General features: G+C 42.4%; 1 protein-coding gene across 1 annotated transcript in view; it reads right to left on the bottom strand.

Moving 5' to 3' along the window:
- Positions 1–26846, bottom strand: part of CALCRL (calcitonin receptor like receptor) — a 286751-nt gene that overhangs the window by 136798 nt on the left and 123107 nt on the right. The window contains exons 2-3 of the mRNA XM_069225781.1: positions 8334–8525; positions 1994–2144 (exon numbers count right to left, since the gene is read on the bottom strand). Coding sequence (XP_069081882.1) covers positions 1994–2144; positions 8334–8384 — 202 coding nt within the window. The 5' untranslated portion in view covers positions 8385–8525. The remainder of the gene's footprint in view (positions 1–1993; positions 2145–8333; positions 8526–26846) is intronic.

Here is a 26846-nt window from a genome sequence, read left to right as displayed (position 1 = left end):
ACATGCATCAAATTATTAGTAGGCTTCAAATATACAAAATATAGCCATTATCCCCATAAATATCCCCATTACAGCCACGCAGTAAACATTCAAGAGCCCCACCAGTTCCCAGAAGGATTAGAAAGGTAGCAGTGTCCAGAACTAGGGAGGAAAGGGCTTTCAGTGGTGTGCAGGTATGTTGTTGAAATCAGCTTGAATTAACCGATGTTTTCCACCCTTAGGTGCTTTGAATAAACAGTTATTTTCAAAGCAGGCATCTATGGTGTATACCTTTAGCACCAACACAGAGCCCAGTCCAAAGCAGCTGTTAATTACCTGATCTTTGATGTCTTCCTATTGTACTTCCTTATAAGAGTGGAGCTGAAAACCCCGATCAGTGGGAGGAGAACATCGTACTAACTCCCCAGGAGGCCCCCAAGAACCAATGAACCTTTCAACGACTCACGTTGTTGATTCCCCAGTGAGGTGGAATCACCAGCAGGGGTCAGAGGGGTGCAGCTCCTATTACTCTTCAGAGTACAACTAGAAATAAAGCACCATAGATGAATACGCTAAGGTATTGTTTGAAAGGTAAGCGGGCAACTTTGCATGGGCGCTTTATATAATAGTTGTGAGATCGTATTAATACATTGACTTGTTGCTCCCCGGCTAGTGTAAAATCAAATAAGAAAGATTAGTGTTTGTTTAACCTTATCGAGTGAAGTCTGCAGGGAGCCAACCATACACATGTAACCCGCTCTGCGCATAAAAACAAGCTTTTTGGGTCAGAAAATGTATGCTGAAATAACATCACTGGCAACGAATAAATTCTTTGGGAACACTTTCCTAGAACCATATCCTAACTACTACATAGTATTATGCTATCTTCATCTGTGTTAATGTTTTATTTTACAAGCATGTGGCCTGTATGATTAAAAACAGATTGTTGTGCAACATGACCACCTTAAATTTTTACTCAAGCACGAGTGATTTATCCCATACTTTTTTTCTTAATTCAAACATTATGGTAGGTGATCATTGGGGACTAGTTGTGTGTTTGTGTCCAATCAGACTGCAGCATTGCATGACCTGCTGCACTGTGCTGTGAAAAACTGATTCAACTAAAATGCCATTTTTGGCTTCAAGCCATGGAAGAGACAAGTTCATTTGCACTAACACGTTGTCCCTCTTCCTGGTCTCGCTCCTTACATTATAGACGAGAACCATTTGCCGGAAACAGACAACTGTGCCAGCCCTTTAAATCAAACAAAATGTTCAGGCCCACCCCTTGCTTTGCGATATAAATATCCGATCCCTCACCCTAAGTCATGTTTGTTAGTTTCCCATGAGGAAGGCTATGGGCCAGATGCTGCGCTGTATCTAGTTGGGTTCTTTTCCTTGTTTCTTTACTTTAGATTTTCGAATGATGTTAGCTGTGCTTGGCGTAGGAATACTGGTTCTGCAGTCCTCTTGCGGATACATATCTAGAATCTAAATGAGTTTCTTTATTTTTTGTTAGTCAGGATGGGCTCTGCCTTGCAGGCTGATATTCCTTTGAATTGCTTACTATGATACAGCCCGCCCGGGGCTCTTGCCACAGCATGGTAGGATCATCCCGCACCGCAATGTGTGCATCCTAGTTGTGATAAACAACTGTGACACATGTTCTCCAGTTTGCACCATTATATCAGTGTTATGGGTGCTAATGTAATTAAACACAATGCATAACAGAAAGGCTCTGAGATCATGTCTGGATCAACTGAGTAAACTAAGCTATCATGTCATTAATGGTGGTAATTGGATGTAGCCGAAGAATTGAGATTAAAACATGAGCAATACATTATTCTACACCCGAGTTTTGAGATTTATTTTTAAGAATAAATAAGGGAGCCAGTTCACATAGACAGGACAGTCATAACAAGAAACACCAAATTCTACTTTATTGTATGAATGATTTATGCATGCACTTGTACATTTGACAAGATAGCTGAGATACGAAATCACGGTTTCTTACCTTGATTTATCTTAGGAGGTTCATGCATAATCTTTTGATAGCACTCGAACTGTGCTGTCATGACCTTATTGCGGGTGACCCCTATGGGACTGAAGGTGTCATTTTCGGACAATTGTGATCCCTCACGTTCTGTTATAGCTGAGACCAAGAGCTGGACAAAGAAGTGGGAAAAACCTATCACCATTATGCACTCTACTCAATATTTATCAATACTAAACAAAGGGAGGTATTAAAACTGCAGGAGGCACAAAACTAGATATTTATAACTCATTTCTAATACTTCATTGGTGCTACAGAGACACTAGTGACAGTTTGCTGTCAGTGATTCAATATAGCCAGCAATATGTCAGCACGGTTTCACAATGTGGGGATAGCATTTGAGATGGCACTCTGTACATTTAATTTAAATTCATACCTTTTTATCCTACGATGTAATGGTGATTGGTATTTCTGAACACATGGCTATATGTCTGTGAAGTCAACTGTTGCCGTGTAGTATGTGCATGGAAATATTGGAATGGTAAAAGAGGCCCCCCTGGCCGGCGTTTGCTGACTTGAACCTACTTCACACTGTGATCCTGGCTACTGGCCCTTGAATGCACACAAAGGACGTGTGACTGGGAGGCTCCTAAAGCTGCATCCCTTTTCACTTGCGACATGGGCATCCAAGTACCCTGGAAGAGCCTGGAGTGCGGTTTACCTGTACCATTGACCTGTTTACTTCACTGAACTGGGCAAAACTGTCCTCTGGCCATGGAATGTCTTTCTTCAATCCCCCTACTTCTATCCTCGTTTCCTGGATGTCAGCATCAGCATCACTGAACGTCCTTGGTCCTCAACAGCTGCCTCCATGCTGCAGCCAGTTGCGTGGACACGGGTGCTGTGCCCCGACTGCCTCTGTGATGCTGCACCATCAAGCCGGGCCACAGTCCGCACAGCTGTCACCATTACTATGACCAGGCCCGGCGTCAGCCAACGACCCACAAACAGGTCATGGGAATGGGTAGCATCATGAGACGTAAGTGACTGTGTGTGCACTTTCATTATGTATGTGTTATCATGCGTGTACATGCATATATAGATAATTAGGGAAAATGTTTACCCTAGCGTGGTGCCAATGAGTAACACTTGGAGCTGAGCTAGAGCTTATCATGTGATGACTGGCATGAGGGGACGTGAGGGGCCACACCAGGATATGACTGGTTTAATGGAGAAACGTCCACATCATTGGGCTGTTGTACAGAGGTATGTCCTAACATTGGAATGAAGAGGGGCACATAGAGGAATGGCTAAGCTACATGTTAAAAAGCCATTTTGAACCTGGCATGGGGACATAGACACATCATCACATAGCTAAAGAGATTCATTTAAAAAAAAAAAATAAGTGCAGCGGACTAAAGCGTTTCGTAGAGCACAGCATTTGAGGTATACTTAAGGCACTTTATAACAATGACTGCCACATGATCGTTTCCAAGTCATCATTTCCTTAAAATGGATTGCTAAAGGCTAGCTGCCTGTCACCAGAGAGCTGCAAAACCAAGAGAAAATAGATCAAACACAGACGCCCTGATAGTCTATGCTTCATAGCAGAGGTGAATGTTCTACCTACGTGTCCAAAGCCAAAGTCTGCAATAGGTAGCAGGAGGAGGATTGTGCGGCTCTGCCCACCTGGGATAGAAGATCTGCTCTGGGCTAAATCTGATGCTGTGGCCTGAACACCTAAGGGATCAAAGTGTAATGTAAACGAAATAATAATGATAATGAGACAATAGTAAACCCCCCATGGGGGTATTTCTTAAAAGGATCTGAGATGTGGGAGTCGGAGATTGTTTTCCCCAATGAATTCCATTAGTTAGAAGTATTAGTGGCTACAGTAAGTTGTCCATTCCAATGCAATTCATCCAGGCCTTGTAGCAATCCTGCTGAGTGTCACCGCCATGCTTTGAGTTTCTTCGGTGCCCCCAAACACATGCATTCTACAGAAGTGAAGGGACTGGCTAAGTAAGCACCAACAGGAATAGAAATCTGGTATCTGAAGACTTTCTCAGCAATAAAATCCATACTGTGCACTGTTAGCAGAATGAGCAATATTTTATGCAGAACTCTGGGAGAACTATGAGGTCGCAAAGGGTACTTCTCTAGGTAACGTGACATTTTGCTTCCAGCAACCCATGCCCAGCATATTGGCAATAACGGCTGTATACATAAAACATATGATGCTCTCTATCCTAGAGCTGGCAGTGGTGGAAGGGCTGCAGGCCTTATTGGCATGTTGGGTTGAACAAGTAAATCTAACTTGGCTAAATTCGCTCCACCTATTGATGCCCCACAACGTTTAAAGTTCACCAGCCTGGGATGGCCGAAGGAAAGATCACTGAAAACAACAACGAGTTGGAGAAAGCTTACACTACGTGGCCTGATACTGCATTGTAATCATAGCCACAAATACATTCCTAAGAAATGATGGGCTGTAGTCAATTTTGGACCACATGATTGAAAAGTGTGTGTGAAATTGTAGTGATGTTTTGACGTTACAGGCAAGTGCTAGAGACGCAGAAGTCTTCAAGTGATGCCTGTTGCTCTACTAATGATGGCCTATGGAGAGTGTAGCTATGGCTTTTTCTATATCATTTGATGCTTTGCCAGCTAGTAACAGGTATATTATCGTTTCAGTTTGTTGTTTTTCCAAAGGGAAGAGTACAGATTTTTTAATGCTCCAACCACGGAGAGTATTTTGAATGATTACTATGAAATTTTATGAAGAAAGATTTACCATTAAGTTTGATAACAGACAATGGATGACAACTTATGTTGTAAAGTATGTATTAATATTTATAGCAAAGGGGGATTTTACAAAAGATGGTTATGCTCTACAGTAATGTCCGCAGATGAGTTGTCTGCCTAAGAGTAATACGATTACTTATGAAAAAGCATTAGCATGATGTATGGCCTTTGAACGCTAATTATTTTAATAAGGTGTGGTCGTACAACTGTGAGCCACATAATGCAACAGAATATCACCTTTTGAAATGTTTTAAGGAAAGACACATATTTTCACGGATAAGCATTGTGCTAGGATTGTTAGCAAGGATAAGTATTTGTCTGCTGCTTCTAAAGTACAGAAACAGCAAAATAACGAGAAACAGATGTAACATGTTTGTTTGTTAGTGATTAATCGCAGGATTTGGATGATAGTACATAAGCCTGGAAGGGCGAGGAAGCATATGACTCAGGTCAATTTTCCTGTAACTAACTCTGCTAGCAACGTACAAAGTGGGGATTGAGGGTAAAAGTGAGTAGGGCAGAGGAGAGTGGACAAGGTTAATGTTACATGAGAATCACCAATTTGGTCACTAAGGTGATGGGGTTCAGATTCACCTGTATGGAGTGTGCAGGCTTGCGGGGAACATGACTGGTGTATGAGTAAGTTGGTGAACAGCACTTTAATCATGAATAGGCACGGTCTGAGGTCAGTGGGAGATAGATTCATCATCCTTCTTCTTTTGGTGTTTATGTTTAATCTTTGTTTTCATTCAAGGTGAAAGAGTTGTAGTTATTTTACGACCAGGTCACGCCTCGTGCATCATTGCGCTATGGCTCGAGTAAGGTTGTAATTCATACCTGCCCTGTTCTGTTTGCCAAAGAATGTTTACCTTGGAGTTCGGTCAGTTGATGCTCGCTCTTCCTTGGGTAGGAAGAGCGAGGAGTCGGATGTTGACTCGGATTATATAAACTTTTAATATTAACTGAGCCTCCTCCCTCCTTTTTACACACCTATGCTTGTAGTAGTTTTTTACCAATTACGAGATTCAGAAAAATGCAGGATGTATAGATAGAACTCCATGGCAGCTGTGGATTTCCAGGAGAGCTCCTGCTCCTCTACAGTTAATCAAGCAGATTGTCAAGTGGGTAGACAATCAGCCCAAATATTGCACAGTTGTGCATTAGTGTAATTACATTTCCTGCAGCTTTTTAGTAAGAGGAAATATATTTTTCCCCGTTTTGAAGCTCGTTCTCTTACACCCATGACATATGGAGGCATGGAGGCTCCCCTTCCTATTATCACCTATAAAACACTTCAACTCTTTTTTAAAGTAACTATGTTTCCGGAGCGAAAATGATCATACAAAATGTTATACTCACTTTTACGAGTCTGTCGGTGTTCCTTGTATTTTACAGGGCATCTCCCTTGCCATCCTCCCCTTAACCAGCACTAAGGCCCAGATTTATGAAGCTCTAGCACCACATTAGTGTATTTTTTTTTTACACTAATGTGGCATTAGGCTTCAAAAATCACCACGCCATATTCACAAAGTGGCGCAATTCATGCATTGCGCCACTTTGTAACTCTTTGCACCACATTATGCATATGCCATGCATAATGTATGCAAAGGGGGCATTCCCATGTTAGGGTGACCACAGAAATGGTGCAGTGGAAGCTAAGAGACTCCACTGCATCATATTTTGCAGCTAGTTTTAACGCCTGTTCAGAGCAGGCATAAAAAGGGGGCGCACTATTGGTTACAATGGCCCCCTATGTACTGTTCATGGTTGCTAATCCTGAACAGTACATCAATAGCATCAAAAATGTTGACGCTATTGGCCCCTACCCTTCACCACGTGTGCGCTGTATTTTAAATACAGCACACACATGGTTTCAGTAGGGGGGCCCTAAGGAGCGCAAGAAAAGTGGTACTGCACTGTGTGCAGAACTACTTTTTTAAAATCTGACCCTAAGACTTCAATGGGAGAAAAAAATACTACACCTGCAGACTTTCCGCTTCAAGTAGCAAGATGATAGTAAAATTCCTGTTTAGAAACATATTTTTCCACTAAGGCCTCAGTTACGAGTACCTTGGTAAGCGGTGACACCTGTGCAAACACCTCTGCACAGCTGGTGCAATTACGAGTGGGTGAGAATTCTCTACATTCTTCAGGTTTTCTCCAGGTAAATATCAGCGGCTCAGGCTTGCTGATATTCACAGGGTGAAAAGGCTCAATACACACCAGCACCAAAACCTGCACGGGAAAACTTGTAACAGGTGCTATCTATCCCAACAGTTAAATTCCAAACCTAAGACTATTTAACAGGTGTAATAAACAGGCCTACTCGTCACTGAGGCCTATGTCCTAGATTGATCTGCAAAACTGATTGTGCATTAGGCCTCAGGATAGAACGCAGACTAAAAGTAGTTCGCAGTAAGCAAATGCACAGCAATATTATCTAGTGTTTAACTAACCACTAATGTAAGGGGTTGGCGATACTATGCACTGCTCTGGCCTGTACTATACTGGGATGTAGGAGCCTTTCCTGGAGCAGACAGACTCAAACCCTCCATGCCCTAGAGAACATCTTTGAAAAGAATGGCACAAGACAACTGCTAATCTACATGGAACTATTAAAATGGAACCTTTCAACAATACTAACAACAGAGACCTGCGAATGTTGAGGCACACAGACTCAGTAATTCCAGACAGCTGGATCCAATGGGTTATGGTATACACCACTACGAATCATTCCAGAAATTAGGTAATATCCTTACCAAGGGTAAATGCGGATGAGCTATGTTTGGTTCTATCCTTATCAAGGGCACATTTAGATGGGACTATTCTTGGTAACATCTCTACAGAGGTCTAATGCAAATGGAACTGTCTTCGCTAATATTCTTAGAGCAAGGCAAAATGCCGAAGGTACTATCTTCAATAATATCCTTACCAAGGTCTAATGATGATGGGATTATGATTAGTAGTATCCTTATCAAGGACTGATGATGATGGGATTATATTTGCTAACAACTTTACCAAGGTTGAATGCCAATGGGACCATCTTCAATAATATTCTTACCAAAGACTAATGCTGATAGGATTAGGATTAATGACAATGGGACTGTGGGCCTGATTTAGATGTAGATTTCGGCACACGGGTTACTCCGATGGTGACAGAGTAACCCGTCCACCAACATCTAAATCAGGCTCTATACTTGGTAATATCTTTATCCAAGGTTTAATGCAGATGGAACCATCTTTGGTAATATCTTTACCAAGAATGCTGATAGGACTATTTCAAAGTTACATGTTACCTTAATTATCGTCACTTGATACCATGTACATTACCACAGCAATATCACCACAACTATGCCAGTTCGGTATCAGAGCAAAGTGCTGTCAAGTGGCTGCAAGATGGCATCTTTGGCACTAAAGAAAACAATTCAAAATGTACACAGATGTAGGGGTTAAGTCAAAGGAAACGTTTCAGGTCACACCTCGGATTTGTTGCTTATAAACCCCAGTTGGTTAATGCACATGCAGAAAAAAAGTTGTATAAAACGTAACCACTCACCAACAAAGAAGAACTGAGAAGCAGAAGGTGCAGTATACTGTTTCTTTCCATTGTTACTTCAGGAACTTTTGGGTTTCTTTTCAATCCAAAGCAAAAAACACGCTACTGGGGGAGGTAAAGGAAATAAACATTGGCCATGTACTGATTTGGCCCCCAATCTGCTGTCAGACCTGTTCGTCGGATGTAAGAGTTCTGAGGAAAGAGAGTGCAGAACGAGAACAGTGTTAGTTTATGTTTATAAAGATGGTTTGTTGGCTTTGCATCATTATTTACGTTATGACATTCCAATGAAAACAATAATATCAAAATAAAATTGATTTTGCAAAAACTAGAAACGCGTTGCAAGCACGTTATTAAAGAAGGAGTTTTGGTATGGTATGATGTTCTGTATCTTTTACATATACTATAATGTTATAACATACATTTTACAATAGCGGTTTTTGCACACGTTGAAACAAAAAATGGCTCAATGGACTGATGGTGCCTTTTAATAGGTTACGTAAACTTGATGTAGAAGCAACTGATTCCATTTCACTTTTTTTTACCATACAGAGACCTATTCAAAAAGTTGTCTGGGTAGACGTGGATATTTAGGGGAGTATTCACTAACTGCACATTAGTATTACAAAATGTACAACTAAGTGCAATTTACAAACTTAGGTGCAGAGGTTCCACCTCTGCCTCGCCTATCTTTTTTTGGATGGAGATCCATCCAGACAGTGGATTCTCTACACATGTAAGTATACATTTTAGTAGTGAGTGTGTAAGGGCCAGAGGTAAGTGGCTGGAAAACGGGGAATACAGGGATGGGATTAGGGAAGTTTAAGGATGCGTCAATGGAAGGTTAAGGAGGGATTTAGAAAAGGACATGCACCCACCTCCGAAAGAGTAAGCCCACTGCTATTCACAAACTGCACTTCTAAAGTTACTTTAGCCAAAAAGGGACCTATAACAGTAGCGAAGTACTCCATCTCAGAGCTAAAGTACATCGAGCACCCTCATTGTCAACTACTGGTACGGCAATACCCTTCCATTGAAAATAATGGAACAAGGATTTAATATAAAACTCCATAGAATGTTAAATTACATTAAGGTATATAAAATAGTTTACAATGTAATTTAATGTTAAAATGTAAGCAAAAATTAAACATAATTATGCATTAGTTTAATAACCGTTACAGAAAAAGTATATGGACAACTAAAGAAGTTTATTAAGCTTGGAGATATTTAAATAATGTTGTGTTAAATATTATTGTAAATTAATTTTATATATTTATTTTCAATTTTGTAGAAAATAAAAATAATCCTACAGCATTAACTTAATTTTGAATTAAATGTTTAATTAATTTATCAAATATATTTTATTCATGATTGATTAATTAAATGAATTATATCAAATTTAAATTATTTCTCTGAAGTTTAATTTAAAAAATAAATTCCCAACTAAAACTCAAAAATAAATGTTTCATTGTGCAATAATAATTATTACAAGTTGTGTGTGGAATCAATTAAAAGTAATTTAATAATATTTTATTAAAATGTAATCTTACATTCATTTTCAAATTCAAAAATATTTGTTAACCTATTTCATCATTAAATAATTAATATAGTTCAAATTTACATGTTTAACTATTTTAAATAATTCAAAAGTATTTCTTATGGAATTTAATTTTAAGTCTGTCTCCATTATTTTCTATGGGAGGGCGTTGCAGTATCTGTCATTAGTCATGTGGGGACTTACTACTGTTTCTTTTTGACAGTTATAACTTACTCTTGTAAATTTGGCTGCATTCTTTTTTTGAGTGGGTGGCGACGTGTAAGTCTATACTTTTAGGTAACCTTTTGTGAGTAGCCTAAAGTAGTAATGCTACAAAAAGTGTGAGAATAAACTTACCTATGTACATTATTCACAAGATGTAAATTAGGTTTGTGAATACCCCTATTATAAAAACATCAGTGTAGATTCACCATTATTTAGAATTCATCCAGGGTGTGACATTCCTACAGCCCAACGCCCAGGACATACTGTCTGGGGTTAAGGACAACAACTTTTCATATTTATTTTGTCCTTTGGACTAGTGGGCCCAACCCCCTGCAGCACAAACCCTTTGGCTGCTGGTTTATTATACCACATTGCGGATTGAGGAAGGAATTGTCTACAGTAAAGGTAACACCTGTGTCTGCATGGTAATGCTCTTTAAACTTACATTTATGGTTCATTAATGCAAAGCCTTTATTATTAGGATGAGTGCCCTAAGGAATGTGGTAAGCTCGGACAGCACTATTGATAGTAGTTCCAGTATAAAAATGTGTACACACGTTTGCAAAGTTGAACAATATGAGGCAACATATAATGCTCCCAGAATGCTCTCTAATGAGATGCAGATATTTGCAGAAGCTTGAAAGCAATATTGAGGATTCTTTGCTTTTGACATCAAAACATTCATTAAAAATACAATAAGGAAAAAAAACGTTTTGCTAGGCTGCTGTGAAATTTAGGTACCATTTCTTCCAAGCATCATTTAGTAAAATGTGTTGATCCATGCTAGTATTTCTACAAAAATACATCCATAATGGAAAACTCAGTGTAACCAGTTTCAACATGATTATGGAAAGCATAAAAATAAACAAGCATTGTCAAAGTCAGTAGGTTCGACATTGGTTGTGAGCCTTTTGGTTTTTGACATGGTTTTTGTAAAACTTTATTGTTGTAGAGCTGCTGAGCCTCACTATTATAACAAACATTGGCAAAAGCAAAAATATTTTTGGGTCTCAAAAAGCACACATTGGCAGAGTAGTTCCTGGCACTGAACAAAACTACTTTGTATGCGGATATGTTCCTTGTGAAAGAGCACAATGCTGTCACTCATAGTGAAGCCAGCCAATAGACAGAGAGAGAGAGACAGAATTGTAGTAAAACCAAAAGGTCTTGGTTAACACCAGACCTAATTAGGGGCCTTATTCTTAAAGGAAGTCACAAAGGTACACCCATGGTATATGTTCTTGCATAAGTGCGGATTTATGACTCGTTGTAGGAAGTTGGCTCTGTATATACTATTTCAAAGTAAGAAATAGTGTGCACAGAGTCCAAAGGTTCCCCTTAGAGGTAAGATAGTGGCAAAAGTAGATAATTCTAATGCTCTATTTTGTGGTAGTGTGGTTGTGCAGTAGGCTTATCAGAGGGTAGTGTTAAGCATTTGTTGTACACACACAGACAATAAATGAGGAACACACACTCAAAGACTTACTCCAGGCCAATAGGTTTTTATATTGAAAAATATATTTTCTTAGTTTATTTTAAGAACCACAGGTTCAAGATTTGCAGTAAACACTTTAAATGCAACGTAGATACTTTAGGAACTTTGAATAAAAGCAATATCATATACAGTCTTTGTAAAAATGGCAATAAGCTATTTTCAAAGTGGACACAGTGCAAAAATCAACCGTTCCTAGGGGAGGTAAGTAATGGTTAGATTAGGAGGTAAGTAAAACACTTACAAGTCTCAGTTCTGGAGCATAGGCAGCCCACCGTTGGGGGTTCAAGGCAACCCCAAAGTTACCACACCAGAAGCTCAGGGCCGGTCAGGTCAAAGAGGTGCCCAAAACACATAGGCGCCCATGGAGAACAGGGGTGCTCCAGTTCCAGTCTGCCAGCAGGTAAGTACCTGCGTCCTCGGGGGCAGACCAGGGGGGTTTTGAAGAGCACTGGGGGGACACAAGTAGGCACACAAAACACACCCTCAGCGGCACAGGGGCGGCCGGGTGCAGTGTGCAAAGCAGGCGTTGGGTTCTAGATTGGAAACAATGAAGGGACCTGGGGGTCACTCTAGCGGTGCAGGCAGGCACAGGGGGGCTTCTCGGGATAGCCACCACCTGGGCTAGGCAGAGGGTCGCCTGGGGGTCACTCCTGCGTTGAAGTTCGGTTCCTTCAGGTTCTGGGGGCTGCGGGTGCAGTGTTGGTTCCAGGCGTCGGGTCCCTTGTTACAGGCAGTCGTGGCCAGGGGGTCCCTCTGGATTCTCTCTGCAGGCGTCGCTGTGGGGGCTCAGGGGGGTCGTCTCTGGTTACTCATGGGCTCGCAGTCGCCGGGGAGTCCTCCCTGAGGTGTTTGTTCTCTGGATCTCGAACCGGGAGCGTCGGGTGCAGAGTGTGAAGTCTCACGCTTCCGCCGGGAAACGTGCAGTCTTTGAAAGTTGCTTCTTTATTGCAAAGAAGTAGCTGGTTTTGAAAAGGGCCGCTGTTCACGGGAGTTTCTTGGTCCTTTAGTCCAGGGCAGTCCTCTGAGGCTTCAGAGGTCACTGGTCCCTGTCGGATGCGTCGCTGGAGCAGGTTTTCGAAGTTGGAGACAGGCCGGTAGGGCTGGGGCCAGAGCAGTTGTCGTCTTCCTCCTTCTCTGCAGGCTTGTAGGTCAGCAGTCCTTCTTGTTTCTTCAGGTTGCAGGAATCTGATTTCCTGGGATATGGGGACCCCCTAAATACTGAATTTAGGGCTGTGTTTAGGTCTGGGAGGTCAGTAGCCAATGGCTACTGTTCTTGAGGGTGGCTACACCCTCTTTGTGCCTCCTCCCTGTGGGAGGGGGGCACATCCCTAATCCTATTAGGGGAATCCTCCAAACTCAAGATGGAGGATTTCTCAAGGTTGGGGTTGCCTCAGCTCTGGACACCTTAGGGGCTGTCCTGACTGGTGGGTGACTCCTCCTTGTTTTTCTCATTATCTCCTCCAGCCTTGCCACCAAAAATGGGGGTAGTGGCCGGAGGGGCGGGCATCTCCACTAGCTGGGATGCCCTGGGGTGCTGTAATAAAAGGGGTGAGCCTTTGAGGCTCACCGCCAGGTGTTACAGTTCTTGCAGGGGGAGGTGAGAAGCACCTCCACCCAGTACAGGCTTTGTTCCTCTCCCCATGTGGCCAGCAACATGTCTGGTGTGTGGCAGGCTGGCAGGAACTGGTCAGCCTACACTAGAAGTCGGGTAGATATTCAGGGGGCATCTCTAAGATGACCTCTGGGTGTATGTTACAATAAATTGCACACTGGCATCAGTGTGCATTTATTGTGCTGAGAAGTGTGATATCAAACTTCTCAGTTTTCAGTGTAGCCATTATGGAACTGTGGAGTTCGTGTTTGACAAACTCCCAGACCATATACTCTTATGGCTACCCTGCACTTACAATGTCTAAGGTTTTGCTTAGACACTGTAGGGGCATAGTGCTCATGCACATATGCCCTCACCTGTGGTATAGTGCACACTGCCTTAGGGCTGTAAGGCCTGATAGAGGGGTGACTTACTTATGCCAAAGGCAGTGTGAGGTTGTCATGGCACTCTGAGGGGAGTGCCATGTAACTTGGTCATTTTCTCCCCACCAGCACACACAAGCTGTGAGGCAGTGTGCATGTGCTGAGTGAGGGGTCCCCAGGGTGGCATAAGACATGCTGCAGCCCTTAGAGACCTTCCCTGGCATCAGGGCCCTTGGTACCAGGGGTACCAGTTACAAGGGACTTACCTGAGTGCCAGGGTTGTGCCAATTGTGGAGACAAAGGTACAGTTTAGGGAAAGAACACTGGTGCTGTGGCCTGGTTAGCAGGGTCCCAGCACACTTTCAAATCATAACTTAGCATCAGCAAAGGCAAAAGGTTAGGGGGTAACCATGCCAAGGAGGCATTTCCTTACTCTTGTGAATTACCAAGAATTTAAGAGAAGCAGGCCAGGAAATGATACTCTTTTAAAATATTGGTGAACTAGATTTTAGTTGAAGCAAATATGTATGTCCAGATTTTCTCATGTGCAAATCTGTTGAGCATTTACAAGTTCACTTTCCCTCCAATTACCTTTTACCCCAGCTGTCAGGAATACATTTACAAGCTTTTTAAATATGGGAAATAATTGGAGATAATCTGGTAAAAACCCCTAAAACACACATGTTTGTAGGTTTGCACAGACTCAAAAGAGCATTCCAAACCTGAAACTATTGCTTACTGCTACCTACAGCCTCTGTATGTACATCTGTAGAAAGGTGGCAAAATAAGGGATTTGCTAGTATTCAAATCCTACTATAATATGAGCCCTGGCATAATCAGAGGGGCTATTATCAGAGCCCTTATATAATGAGATTGCTGTCATAATGTGTTGCCGCACTACATGGCACCAAAGGGACAAGTGCATTTTTGTTACAGGACAGGTTTTGCAGAACACATAGAAAGAGCAAAAAATGAGGAGAAATGAAAGCATTTCTCCCCGTTGCGCTATGCCAACGACACCCCTGGGGTGGCATTAGATTTTGGCATTGCCTCGGGTTTATGAAATCTCGTAAATCTGGGGCAGCATCAAAATGTAATGGGTGTTGCTGTGGGACACCCACAGCAACACCCATTGCACTCCCCTTACACGCAAAGTGCTGTGTGTTAAGGGGCTGTATTTATAAGGCAGCGTTAACGCCACCTTGTAAATACAGCGCAGTGTACAGCACCACCAGAGTGTCACAAAAAGTGACACTTCTGTGGCATTAGGGGATTGTAAATATGCCCCACAGTTTCAAGCGATGGTTCCTCAGTGGAAAGGATGCTCTGACAGACCCTCACAAAAGGGCTCGCAGGAGGAGCTACGATGTACTAACCACGGAGGGTGACAACATACAAATTAACATAACGTAAAATACTATAACTTAGTTCGATGCCAGCAGGTCAGTTCAACCTTTAATTTTTCTGAGGTAGATAAAATGGGTACCTTTCCATTCAACAGTATTACTTTATTTTAATTGGTGTTTACCGATTCGCCCCTTGGTTCTCAGAGTAAAGTGACCCAGATACAAGGGCTATACACAGATTTTGAGTAATCATGGAGTTGGTGGGGGATTAAATGTATGTTGGAAAATAATTCTAGAGATGAGGAACAGCCCAAAGAATCTACATCCAGCTTAAAAGAGAGAGCAGTTTAGTAATTCAGTCAAATGTTTGCCGAAACACCGATGTAGGCATACGCTCATAGTACTTAATATTCTCTACTTATGCCCATACTGTGGACAAGAGATAGTGGAGATTTTGCTGTGTTGGATGCTATGTTCACAGGGATTCACTTTATACAATAAACACTCAAAATTTGAGTCTCAGGGAGAGGCAAAAGTCCAGTCTGTTGCTGAGGAGTGTGTTACTGCAAGGACTGTACACTTTTTTGCAGATGAAACCAGGTATTTTCTACCAGGGTCACGATCTAAAACGAAGGTCTTTATCCCAGTATTTATTGAATTTACCTGGTGTGGCAACATCTAATAGTATCTCCGTCTGTCTTGCAACATGTATTGAAACCTTTCATCACGATCTTTAGAAGTGCCCAAGTAATTCTGCAGACAGAGGAATTTCTTAGATTAGCATGCCATTCTTTTTGGTCAATTATTAAAATGAATACATATGTATTGTATTCTACACTGTGGCTATTTATTTCAAACGACACAACGAGTCACATCGGGTGTTTTTTTGTTTTTTTAGCTTGTGAATTCTTTATAGATTTTTTTAATTTTTGTCACTTCTGTAAACGATTGAAATATGAAGTAGGACTAAGGACCCGAATCATACGTTGGGAGGAAGACAACTGCATTGCTAGGGTGCTGGAGTTCCCTTCCTGCAAACATAGTGTTCTTACCACCTAATTTAGTTGCAGGCTGACCTTAGGTTTGGCCACAGTAGAGACTGTCCTGTCTCTGCCGTGACCAAACCTCTCTGACAGTCCTGAGGTGTAAGGGCCTATAAAATGGCTACATGTCCACCCGCCCAATTAGGATGGGTGGATATGTAGTCATGTTTTACTTTTTCTTACCTCAAGGTAAAACCTAGCAAGAAGGAACAGTAAAAACCTTATAATGCTCCCCAGCCACGTGGGAAGGCTCCCACGGCGAGGGGAGCTTTCTTTTTTTCTTTACAAAAAGAAAATCCATATTCGGGATTTTCATTTTATAAAGAAAACACAACTACATGTGCTGCAGGGCTGCGTCCGGCTGACGCAGCCCCATAGCACAGAGTAACATGTATTGCCAGGAAATGCTGTCATGGCGGTTCCTGGCAATGTTTTTATAAATGACTGCCTCCTTGGCAGTCAGTGATAGATTAGGTGGGCGGCCCCTCCATCATGGGGGACAGAGCAATTTACTCGGCTCCCATGGGTGAAGGGCGAGCCGGCGGCCTAATATTAAATCAGGCCTGACATTTCTGGCATGTTTGCTGACTGATAATGCTATTCAGTAGCAAATTAAGCCCGAAATGATGATGGGCACCTCTGCTGCATGAGGAGAGATGGATCTAATATCAAAACCTCAATTTTCTAACTCGTTAATATTGAACAACAGTTCTCTAAGCATGCCTATCTCAAAGATAGTCGGATGTTAATTTAATGTAAAGTGCAGTATTTATCTCCTATATAGGAGGCAAATCCCAAGCACATGAATTGTCTTATGTATGAAAGATGTAACATTTGCACGTGAAAGGGGGGAAGTTAAAGCTTTTTGCACTTCGACAAACACAATTGTCATTGAGTGACTACAACAATTATCTTTACAGTGATCAGGGTAACCAGCGATTATTTTAGGGTGAAAAAAATAACTTAATTTAGGTAAAATCATAAATGGTTGATAAATACCTATGCAATTGTTTCCATTTGATAGGGATATTATCAATTGGCTCCGTGGTTCTGTACATGTGGCCTGCGGGCCTTAAGGGGTCTGCAGTGTCTACTTAGGGGCCTGCGGACCTTTGACCATTATTGTCTGTGAATAATCGTAAGCATTTTTAACTTAATAACTCTATAAAGACAATAATATTAGCATGGAGTCAAATGTATTGCTTCCTCAATGTACACGATATATGTATTAATACAAGCAACAAATATAAGTTTGAAAAAATAATCGCATGCATTTTAAAAACGTTTTTAGTCAGATGCTGATTGCTAGTTCAAGACAACAAATGGGTAAATGTGCACAGCCACTGTTTAAATTAAAACCTGCTCCAACCTAAACTAGCAATCTCTGTTCTAGGAAGGCATAAATGGTAGGCTGTGTATGTGCACAGATGATGCTCTGCAAGTGGGTTGCTAGGGGGCATAATAGGTGTAGAGCAAGAAAAATAATGCTTATAACCCCCTATCACGTCAAGCTTAGGTGAAGCCCCTCAGGGGGGCCATATAAAGGCGCCAATGGTAGGCCATGGATGTGCACAGATGGCACCTTGTAGGTGGGCTGCAAGGGGTCATATTAGATGTGTAGCAAGAACCATATTGGTAATTTCCCCCTTTCCCGCCAAGTTTAGGTGGCGCCCCACAGGAAGTTCTCAGGTCCGTTGAACGACAGGTGCACCCTAGTGGTCCTATACTATTATGTATTGCACACTTTATAGCCCCAAGCACATCAGCTGTCAGAAGTTGTCAACTGGCCAGTCACAAGTCGCGTGACACTGAAGGGGCGGGGCAGCATGCAGGGGGATGAACGGGGGGAGGGGGCGATTAAATTAAAAAAGCCCACTTACCTGTGCCACCGCCTTCATGCAGAGCTGCTCCTCTCCTCTCCCTGCAGGCACAGGCTCCTAGCCTGCCCTGCACCAATCCTGACGCTGCTCAGAGCAGCGTCAGGATTTCCTGGGAGCACCCAGCCAGGGTGCTCCCAGGCAGACTGTCTGGCCAAACATACATGTGCTCCGAGGGGAAGTGCTGAGCACTCCCCTTCACACTCGTGACCCCTGAAACCCTGCCCCTTTCCCCCAAAAACAATAAGAAACAAAGTTTACTATCGTTTTTGTGGAGAAGGATTGCAGCTGACGCTGCTGGCCGGCGCGACGCTCCTCCGCCCACATGGAGGAGCAGCCCCTGCAATTGGCCTGGTCTTTTTAACAATATTTTATCATGTTTGTATGTTTGTATGGCTGCCTATTTTTTCTAAGCTTTTTCATGGGAGTTCTTTAAATCTGTGGGTAAACTCTTGACCATAGAGTTTGGGTCGAGAGGGGAAGTAGCTGCTTTTTGCAATTTGGCAATTTAGTATCCACGTACAGCTTGCACTATGCACTTTGTAAAAATGATGGTTAGGCGTAGGTGCCCCATCATCATTTTTTACATGTAGGGTTCCCTTATATCTGTTGTTACATAAGGTGGGTCTAGGGGAGGCCTTCCTGCAGGACTATGCTGCTTGCACCTTGTACTTTACAGGATAATAGTTATGTTCTGGGGCTTCACCCCGCTTTCATATGGAGGGAGGAAATGGGGAGGCTCTAATGGAGGCTCTTCTAGGAATAGGTGCAACGTATTTATGTTTTTAAATCATACACATATGCACACTTAGAAAGCCAGTGTTCTATGCGCTCATTGGTCTATGCATGAGTACACAGAGAGAATGCCCAAAAGGCAATTCAAAGCTTCATGTTCCCCTATCCATTGAGGTATGTGGCCAAGCACCTACCGACTTCAAGCACCAGAGCTAAAATACCTCCACAGACAGAATACCACTTCCTGTTAGGCAGCATGTACTCTGACATTACGAACATCAGGTCTTCTAATTTTTATGCAATCACTCTTTTTGTCACCTTTTGCATGGACTCTAGCTTTGTCATGTTAAGCTCAATTGCTGGCCTTTGTCAATCCAAGGCCAATGTAAATCCAGTTATGTTTTCTGTACCACCACGTCTTTTGAGAGCTCTGATTTCACAGGGGTGCTTATTGATTTATGTGGTTGCTCTCAGATCCATTCATTAGTGTTTGGTAAAGAGTGAGTATTTTGAGGAGAAGAATGTTAGTAGGTATTTTTAAGCAGTTTTTTTTCACTCCTTGGTCTGGAGAAGCATTGACTTTCTTTTACTTATGTGGTGGGGCAATTCAGTCTTTAAGAACCAGTTATAAGATGAGGGTTGAAGTACCTAGTTTTAGGGTGGGTAGAATGTCCATTTTAACTCTGTTCTTCTATTAAGAAATAGAAGGGGCTTGATTTTTGGATTAGGTACAAGACAAAATAATAGTTTCTCTTAAAAACAATCCTCACCATAAAATGACCAGTGACTGAGTGGTGACGGAATGGTGGAATGGTGTGGCCCTTACAATTTCTAGCCAACCGTATTACAAGACAAAACTTGGCAAGGCAAATAGATCTAGTGATTGCTGAGCTATTGGATTTGCCACTGCTTGTTTGTATTGGCAGGACAGAAAGGAACAAAAGTCCAAATTGGGCTCCGGTGCATCTCAAAACATGTTCTAATAAGGAAAAAGCATTCCAAGATCACTGCCTACGCATGCACACGTCTATGTCTGGGTTTGATGTTCAGGCAGCCATTATGGCATTTTTCAATATATAATTTATCATTTCACAAAGGCTGACAGCCACGTTAGAATTGTAAACTAAAAAACAAGGTATGCATATGATTGTTGGCAAATAAAAAAGAAGCAAGTGCCACTTTAGCAGTGTACAACTGCTCGGCCCTGATCTAAACCAATTTCAATTAAAAGAAAATAAATACATCAAAAAGTGTGGTACGAAAAGAGGAGGAGCGGGGGAGCAACAGCTGAGGAGAGGGGTAAAAGCCTTCACAGCCAATGTGAAAGATCGGGGATGGAGGTTGAATGAGAACACAGGGGAAACAACTAGGAAGACCATTCGGTCCTGCAGTGACAAAAATAAAATGAAAACGTAGCCCCATCATGTCAGCCAGCCATGGGATGGTACAACTCTTCTAATCAAAAACACAGTAAATGAGCTATGCTCCACAGCAGGGGAATGAGGAGCAGGGAACTAAGAAAAGAAAGTTACGCAGTCATAAACCAGGAGCTGACCCAATCCCAACTTTACATACTGTGTTGTTCACAATAGGCGTTAAACAAACAACGGCTTATGAGTTCTGTAGAAAAACAAATTCTTAAAACAATATTTTTAGAATGTTATTTGTTAAAAATAAAGGTGTTATTAAGAAAGGTTAGTTTAATACAAGCAGCATTTTTAAAATAATGATTGTTATACAAATTTAGTCTAGGTCTTTATTCCTTCCTCCAAGGCAGAACACAAGATGGCTGTGGTATAAGTAGATTAGGAAGTGGTCTGAAGTAGCAGTCTGTTGAAGCAGAGTCTCCTGTCCACCCGTGGGACTATAACTTTCAGTTGCGTGTATCGTTTGCACCTGGCAAAAGTAGGTATGGAAATCAGGAGACGGGAAACACATTTTTCATTATCACTACCCTTTCCCTCAGAAGTCCAAACTTGCTTGCTGGATGAGAAGGACATGTGGTCAGAGCCTTGGGCACCAACAGCTCAGGCCTGTATTTTCAGTGCCATCTTAAGGATTTTTGGCCTCAAAAAAGACCTATTTTGGGGGCCCTTGTTCAAAAAAGCTGTGAATTTTCTGCACATTTTCAGCTAATAGAAGCCTTCATGATCTCAAGGAACACTAAGGCCCTCATTATGACTTTGGCGGTCTATTGGCAAGACCACCGCGCTGGTGGCCTGCCAAAAAACCGCCATGTTGGTGGTAATTTGACTGCCATATTAGGAGACACAATATGCAGACCCCCAAAAAACAGCCACAAATTCAACACCGCCAGGACTCAGGAGGGCGGGAATGAGGCAGTCCCACCACAAGCACTGCCACGCGAGAACCTTCCGCCCACTAGCTTATGCAAATGACCACAGCGGTTATTCCACGGGGGAAAATCATTGACGATCCGAACCGCAGCGCTCAGCACACACACTTGTGAGAACACAACACCACATTGGACAGCTCGAATATCTCACACCTGACACACATACACACACTAGGCACCCCTACTCACTGCACTATATAACACACCCACACACAACCTACAATCCTTTGCAACACAAAACGACCACCACATACACCGAGAAGCCACAATCCCATTACTTGCACTCATATACCATAGGCACATTTACACTTCACACACACCAAACAACTGCACGAAGAACACTATACACACATTACAACTACACACAAACACCACAACGTACCAGCAGTCACAACCAAACACCCCCACCCCACCAAGCCCCCTTCACTGCACCCTACACACACAACCACCCCCACCCACAACACAACTACCAAGTCATGTCAAAAGCACCCACACTTCAGTGACAATGAGTTGAGGGTCATAGTCGATGAAATCCTCAGGATAGAGCCAAATCAGGTAGAGCCACAACTCTTAGGAGCACAGGTACAGAAAACCTCCATAGCTAGGAAAATGAAGTTATGACAGAGAATAGTCAACAGGGTCAACTCAGTGGGCAACCATCCATGCACAAGGGAGGATATCAGGAAGAGGTAGAATGACCTCAGGGCAAAGGTGCGTTCCATGGCTTCATGACACCAGATAGCTGTGCGAAGACTGGCGGTGGGCACCCCCTTTCCCCTGTAATCCCTGAGGTGCCTGCCTGCCCCTTGATGCCCCTACCCTGTGGAGATCATTTTGCCATCAAGAGTCAAGCTGGGGCACAGTGAGGTCCTATGACTATGGACTGGCCAATGGCCTTCTATTTGTATATAGTTCTTTTTAAATCTTTTAATACATCTGGCACAACCTGCTGTTGGTATTAATGGTAACATACTTGTCCTGCATTTCTTTCGACATGGCTGTTTAGTGTTTGTGGGCTTTGGTGTGTGTGTGTTAGATGTGTGTGTGTGTATTGGTTGTGCCTGGGCTGCATGTGGGTGTGCGTGGCCCTGCCATTGGTCCCGCTGTCATTGGTGTGTTTTGTGTGTAGGATATGTTTGTGTTTGGTACATGCATGTGTGTAGCCAAATTGTGTATAGTTTGTGTTGGCATATGTGATGGCGGTGTTGTGTGCCCTTGTGTGGTTGTTGTGTGTGTGGTGTTAGCTATGTCCTATGGTTGTGTGTGGTGTTTGTGTGGTGTTACAAATGGCAGTGTGATGTCGATTGGTATTGTGGTGTTGTTACACCTTGTTGTATGTATGTGTTGTCATGTGGAGGTTTGCAGTGAGAGTGCTTGGTGAAGCATTTGTGTATTTGCGGTTGTGATGTCGCTGTGTGAGTCAGTGGTGTTGTGTATAATTGTGTTAGTGGCAGTGCTGTGTGTGCGGGTTGGTGTGTGTATGGCGTGTGTGTGTTGGCCGTGGTGTGTGTAGTTTGGGTGTGTGTTCGTATGGGTGTGTGGTTATGTGTGTGTGTGTGTGTCCATCACAAGACGTCCCAGATATTTGTGTTGTGTGTGCGTGTGTACTTACACTTTTCCATCTAGTGTGTGCTCGGTGTGTGTACTTATGGTTGTTGTCTTCGTTGCTGGTTCCTGAGCCATTGTGCGAGCCAGAGCAGTGGGAGGACTTCGAGTTCAGGCTCCATAGCGGTTCCAGGCAGGTATGTGTTCCTGAAGGTGAGTGTTTCCTTTTATAGAGTTGGTTTTTGCCAGGGTTTTGTGGCGTTGCGACTGCAGCGGAAAGGCTGGCATTGTACAGCCTCGTAATGTGTCCGGCGGGAACATGCTCCTCGCCAGTCTGAAGGTGCCTACCGCCGTCTGCGGCAGCCTGTCCGCACTGGCAGAACTGGTGGTAGTTTGGCTGTGTTCTGTTGGGAACACCGCCATGGTCATAATTTGGCGGTCTTCACCGCCGGGCCTTCGGTGGTACAATCGCCACAGCCAACATGGCAGTCTTGAGACCACCAAACTTGTAATGAGGGTCTAAATGATATCTTAACCTTCCAGAAATGGGAGCATGCAAAAACAGTTGAAGCTGTCTGACATCAGCCAACCAAATAGTACCAAAATAAAAGCTTGAACAATTATTGATTCAGTCATTTCTTTTTGTGTTTGGATCTAAACATTTTGTCATGAAAAAGCACGATTTTATGTCCAAATCAGTGTCTAACATGCTGAATCCTATCATTGTAGGAAAAACACAGTAAGGGTAACTTGATGAATGCTTAGTGGACCACTGCATAATAATAAAACATATCCAGAGAGTGCTTGACATTGTAGGTTCCATTGTTTAATATTTGTAATCACACAAAAATACCTTTTGAACACTGACCGTCTTGCTTCAACAGTGAAAATCAAAGCACTTCTCTTAAGATTTTCACTGTTTGATCAGGTAAAATATAACAATTTTCCACTTAATTCTCTTCACCTGCCTTGTCCTTCCTCTCATTCTCTGGCTAGATAGTGATCTCCAGTTCTACTGAGTGAGAAAAACAGAAAGGACAATGAGGTTATGAGAATGTCACAAAAGAAAGAGGGAACAGTAGATAGAAAAGGGGCGGTAGGGTGATAGATACGGTTTTGGAGTGAGGTAGATATATAAAGAGCTAGAGATTGAGACAATGAAATGTAAAGAGAAGGGGGGTTTACAGAAGAGTGAGTAGTAGAAAAAGGTAATGTATGAAGAGTGTTTTGATAGAGAGAACTAGAGACAGAGCGCAGTAGATATCTACACACAAGTAAAACAATTAGGAAGAAGTATGGAGAAATGCTAGAAAGAGCATTGAGGTAGAGAGAGCGGTAGAACAAGAAGTAAGGTACAGAAAGATAGGTTAGCTACAGTGGCCAGTGATTGAGAGAGGTGAACAATAGAAAACAAGCATTTGCAATGCAACGGGTCTTGCATTTCTCCGAGTTACAGCTATTAGCAGTTGTAAACTTCCAACTGGATTTTTCTTGCCACATTAAATGAAAAAAAACAGTGTGATCGCGCTGCTACAGTTCACTTGTAGTGAAACATATCGTCAAAAGTGCAATTATCTACGTAACCGGCAAAAGTGCAATTAACTATGTAACAGGGTCGATGTCATGCAAAGCGCTCGACTTCTGCCAAGCGACATCACGCTGTGAAAAAAAGATAAAAAGTAGTCCACAACCTGGATGGAAAACAGCGACCCTCGTATGTTTTCAGTACTTCGTCGGTGCGCTCGAGGTGGGTTAACCACCGGAAAAGGCATGACGTATGCATGCCTTCCACTAATGAAAGCAAGCAGATTTTGAAAGGCAAGCCCACGAACCAATGAAAGACACTGACGTGACATGCACAGGGCTCTGAGCCCTTTTCTAGCTACTAAAGCGTCTCACAAGCAATACGCATGCGCAAGCTCATGAGACTCAGACTCGATCCAAAAAAAGATCATTTGTAGAGAAAAAAGGTGAAGTAGAGAGACCGAGGTAAAGCTGAGAAAGAGAGGGGAGAGTAAGACAGGAAGAGTGGGAGTGTAAAGAGAAAGAGGCAGGGAAGGTGCATTGAAATGTGGTTCAGAGAGGGAGAAGAACGAGAGCAAAGGCAATGAAAGTTTAAAAAGATGGCTAGAGGTAGAAAAAGAGTGATAAAGGAGTAAGGTTGTGAGAGAGGTGACATAAAGGGATTAGTGGTAGAAAGAAGTGGAGAGGAATGGTGAGAGAGTGATCAAATTATAAGGGAAATTGAGAGGCTGTGCAGAGAGAGACCGACATTTAGGGGAGAATGATGAGGTAATGTTTGTGATGTGAATTAGAGAGAGAGCTGATGAAGAGACTGGTGACTTAGAAGGGGTGAGAAAGTTAGAGAGAGGTGAGGCATAGACACAGTTGTGAGGTAAAGAAATAGATGTGGTTGAGAGAAAGGCAAAGTAGATGAAGGAAATAGACATGGCAGTGGGATGAAAAGGACTATGAGGTGCCGAGAAAGGGGTGAGATAGACAAGGTGTTGGGTTGAAGAGATCTGGAGGTAGGTACAGATTGTAGTAGAGAGAGAGGTAGAGGCAGGTGGGATACAGAGAGGTGTACTTGAAAGAGAAATGAGGTAGATAGAAATGTGGTGCAAAGGGCTTCAATAGAGATTGGGGAGTACGTATATAGAGGTACAGAGATCAGTGGAGATAGAGGTAAAGAAGAGAGGTGAGGTAGAAGAGATGGGGTCAAGTAAACTGTGATATCTGAGGCAGAAAGATAGGTGAGGAAGAGAAAGAGGGGTAGAGCGTAAATGAGGTGACATAAAGGTAGTCAGAGAGGTGGGTAGATTTGGATAGGGATTAAATGACTGGTGTGGTAGGGAGAAATGAGGCACACAAAAGAGGTTGAAAGAGAGAGGAAGTAGCAGAAGGTGAGATACAAAGAGAAGAGGGGGCTAGAGAGATGCCAATTAAACAGTGGGAAGTGATGAAGAGCAATTTAGTAGGAGATAAAAAAAGAATTAGAAAGACTGGTAAAGAAGGGTGATGGCAGATAGTGAGAGATGCTTGAGCAAGTGATGGATGAGGAGAGAAAACGGGGTAGACAGAAAGGTAGAAAGTGGTGAGACAAGGATAGGAAGAGGGACAGTCAGAGCTAGAGAGAGAGTGGTTGTCGTAACAAGAAAGAAGTGTGAAAAAAGAGAGCGAAAGAGCATTTTATCCAGAGGGGCCCTGGAAAGTGGGGGACCTTGCTGTTGTCCACATAACCCATTCATTAAAATGTCACTGGCTCTTTTCCTGCTCTTGCAGGCTGGAGAGTGAGGAAGGTTGCCCAGCCACAGTGAGGTGAGGTGGGAAGATTGACTGCCCCTTAATGCCGGGGAAGAGATGAGAACAACAAACATCACTCAGCATTATTAAGAACATTATTGGAAATTCATGAAATGACCCATTAAAGTATTAACAATGTGTTTAGATGTGCCATTTATGTCCTATAATAAGCCCCTTTAAAGTGGCAGCCAGTGGCACCTGCTTAGAAGTGACAATTACTCTGGAACATACACAATATAATATAAATGCTACAAAGCGCTCCAAAGGCTGGGGAAGGGTTATGCTTAGCTTGGCTCACTGTTCAGCTCTAGGATATAAATAGCAGCTGTGAGTGTAGATGCCATGTGAATAGCTCCACAAAGGCTCTGGGGTACATTGGCTGTCTTACTAGTTACTAGCTAGTTCGAATCATTGCCCCCCAGAATACAGCAGATGTGATATCGATGTTTTGATAACCCATCCGTCCATGGTATTCCCACCATTTCTTCCACACCTTTTTGGAATTTTTGGGGGAACAAAAAATATTTTTATTTTTGCCAATGTCTGTTAAAATGGTGAGGATCCGGCAGCTCCGACAGCTATAAAGTTGTAAAAAAGAAACATGTCAAAACAAGACATGCATTGACAAAACCAGAAGGCTGACCACCAATGTCAGACCTTTTGGCTTTGCCAATGCTTGTTTATTTTCATGTTTTTCATAATCCAGTTGAAACGTGTTACCTTGATTTTCCAGTACAAATATTGTTTGGAAATACTATCATGCATCAACACATTTTACTGAATGATACTTCGAAGAAGTAGTAAAATGCATTTTTTCCTAGTTGCGTTTTTTGTGAACAATTTATTTTGAAAGCAAAGAATCATGAGTCTTGATTTCGAGAGTCTACAAATATTTGCATATAGTCAGAGAGCATTATGGGAGCATTATATGTATGCTCATATTGTTAAACTTTTCAAATTTGTGTATACATTTTTATATTGGAACCACTATCAGTAGTGCAGTCTGAGGCTTAAAACATGGCCTCAGAGCCCTCACCCTAATAATAAAGGCTTTGCATTAATGAACCATGAATACAA

The sequence above is a fragment of the Pleurodeles waltl genome, chromosome 3_1 (assembly GCF_031143425.1).
Source record: "Pleurodeles waltl isolate 20211129_DDA chromosome 3_1, aPleWal1.hap1.20221129, whole genome shotgun sequence".
Lineage (NCBI taxonomy): Eukaryota > Metazoa > Chordata > Amphibia > Caudata > Salamandridae > Pleurodeles > Pleurodeles waltl.
Note: the sequence above shows the minus strand (reverse complement) of the source record. Positions and strands in the feature narration are given on the sequence as shown.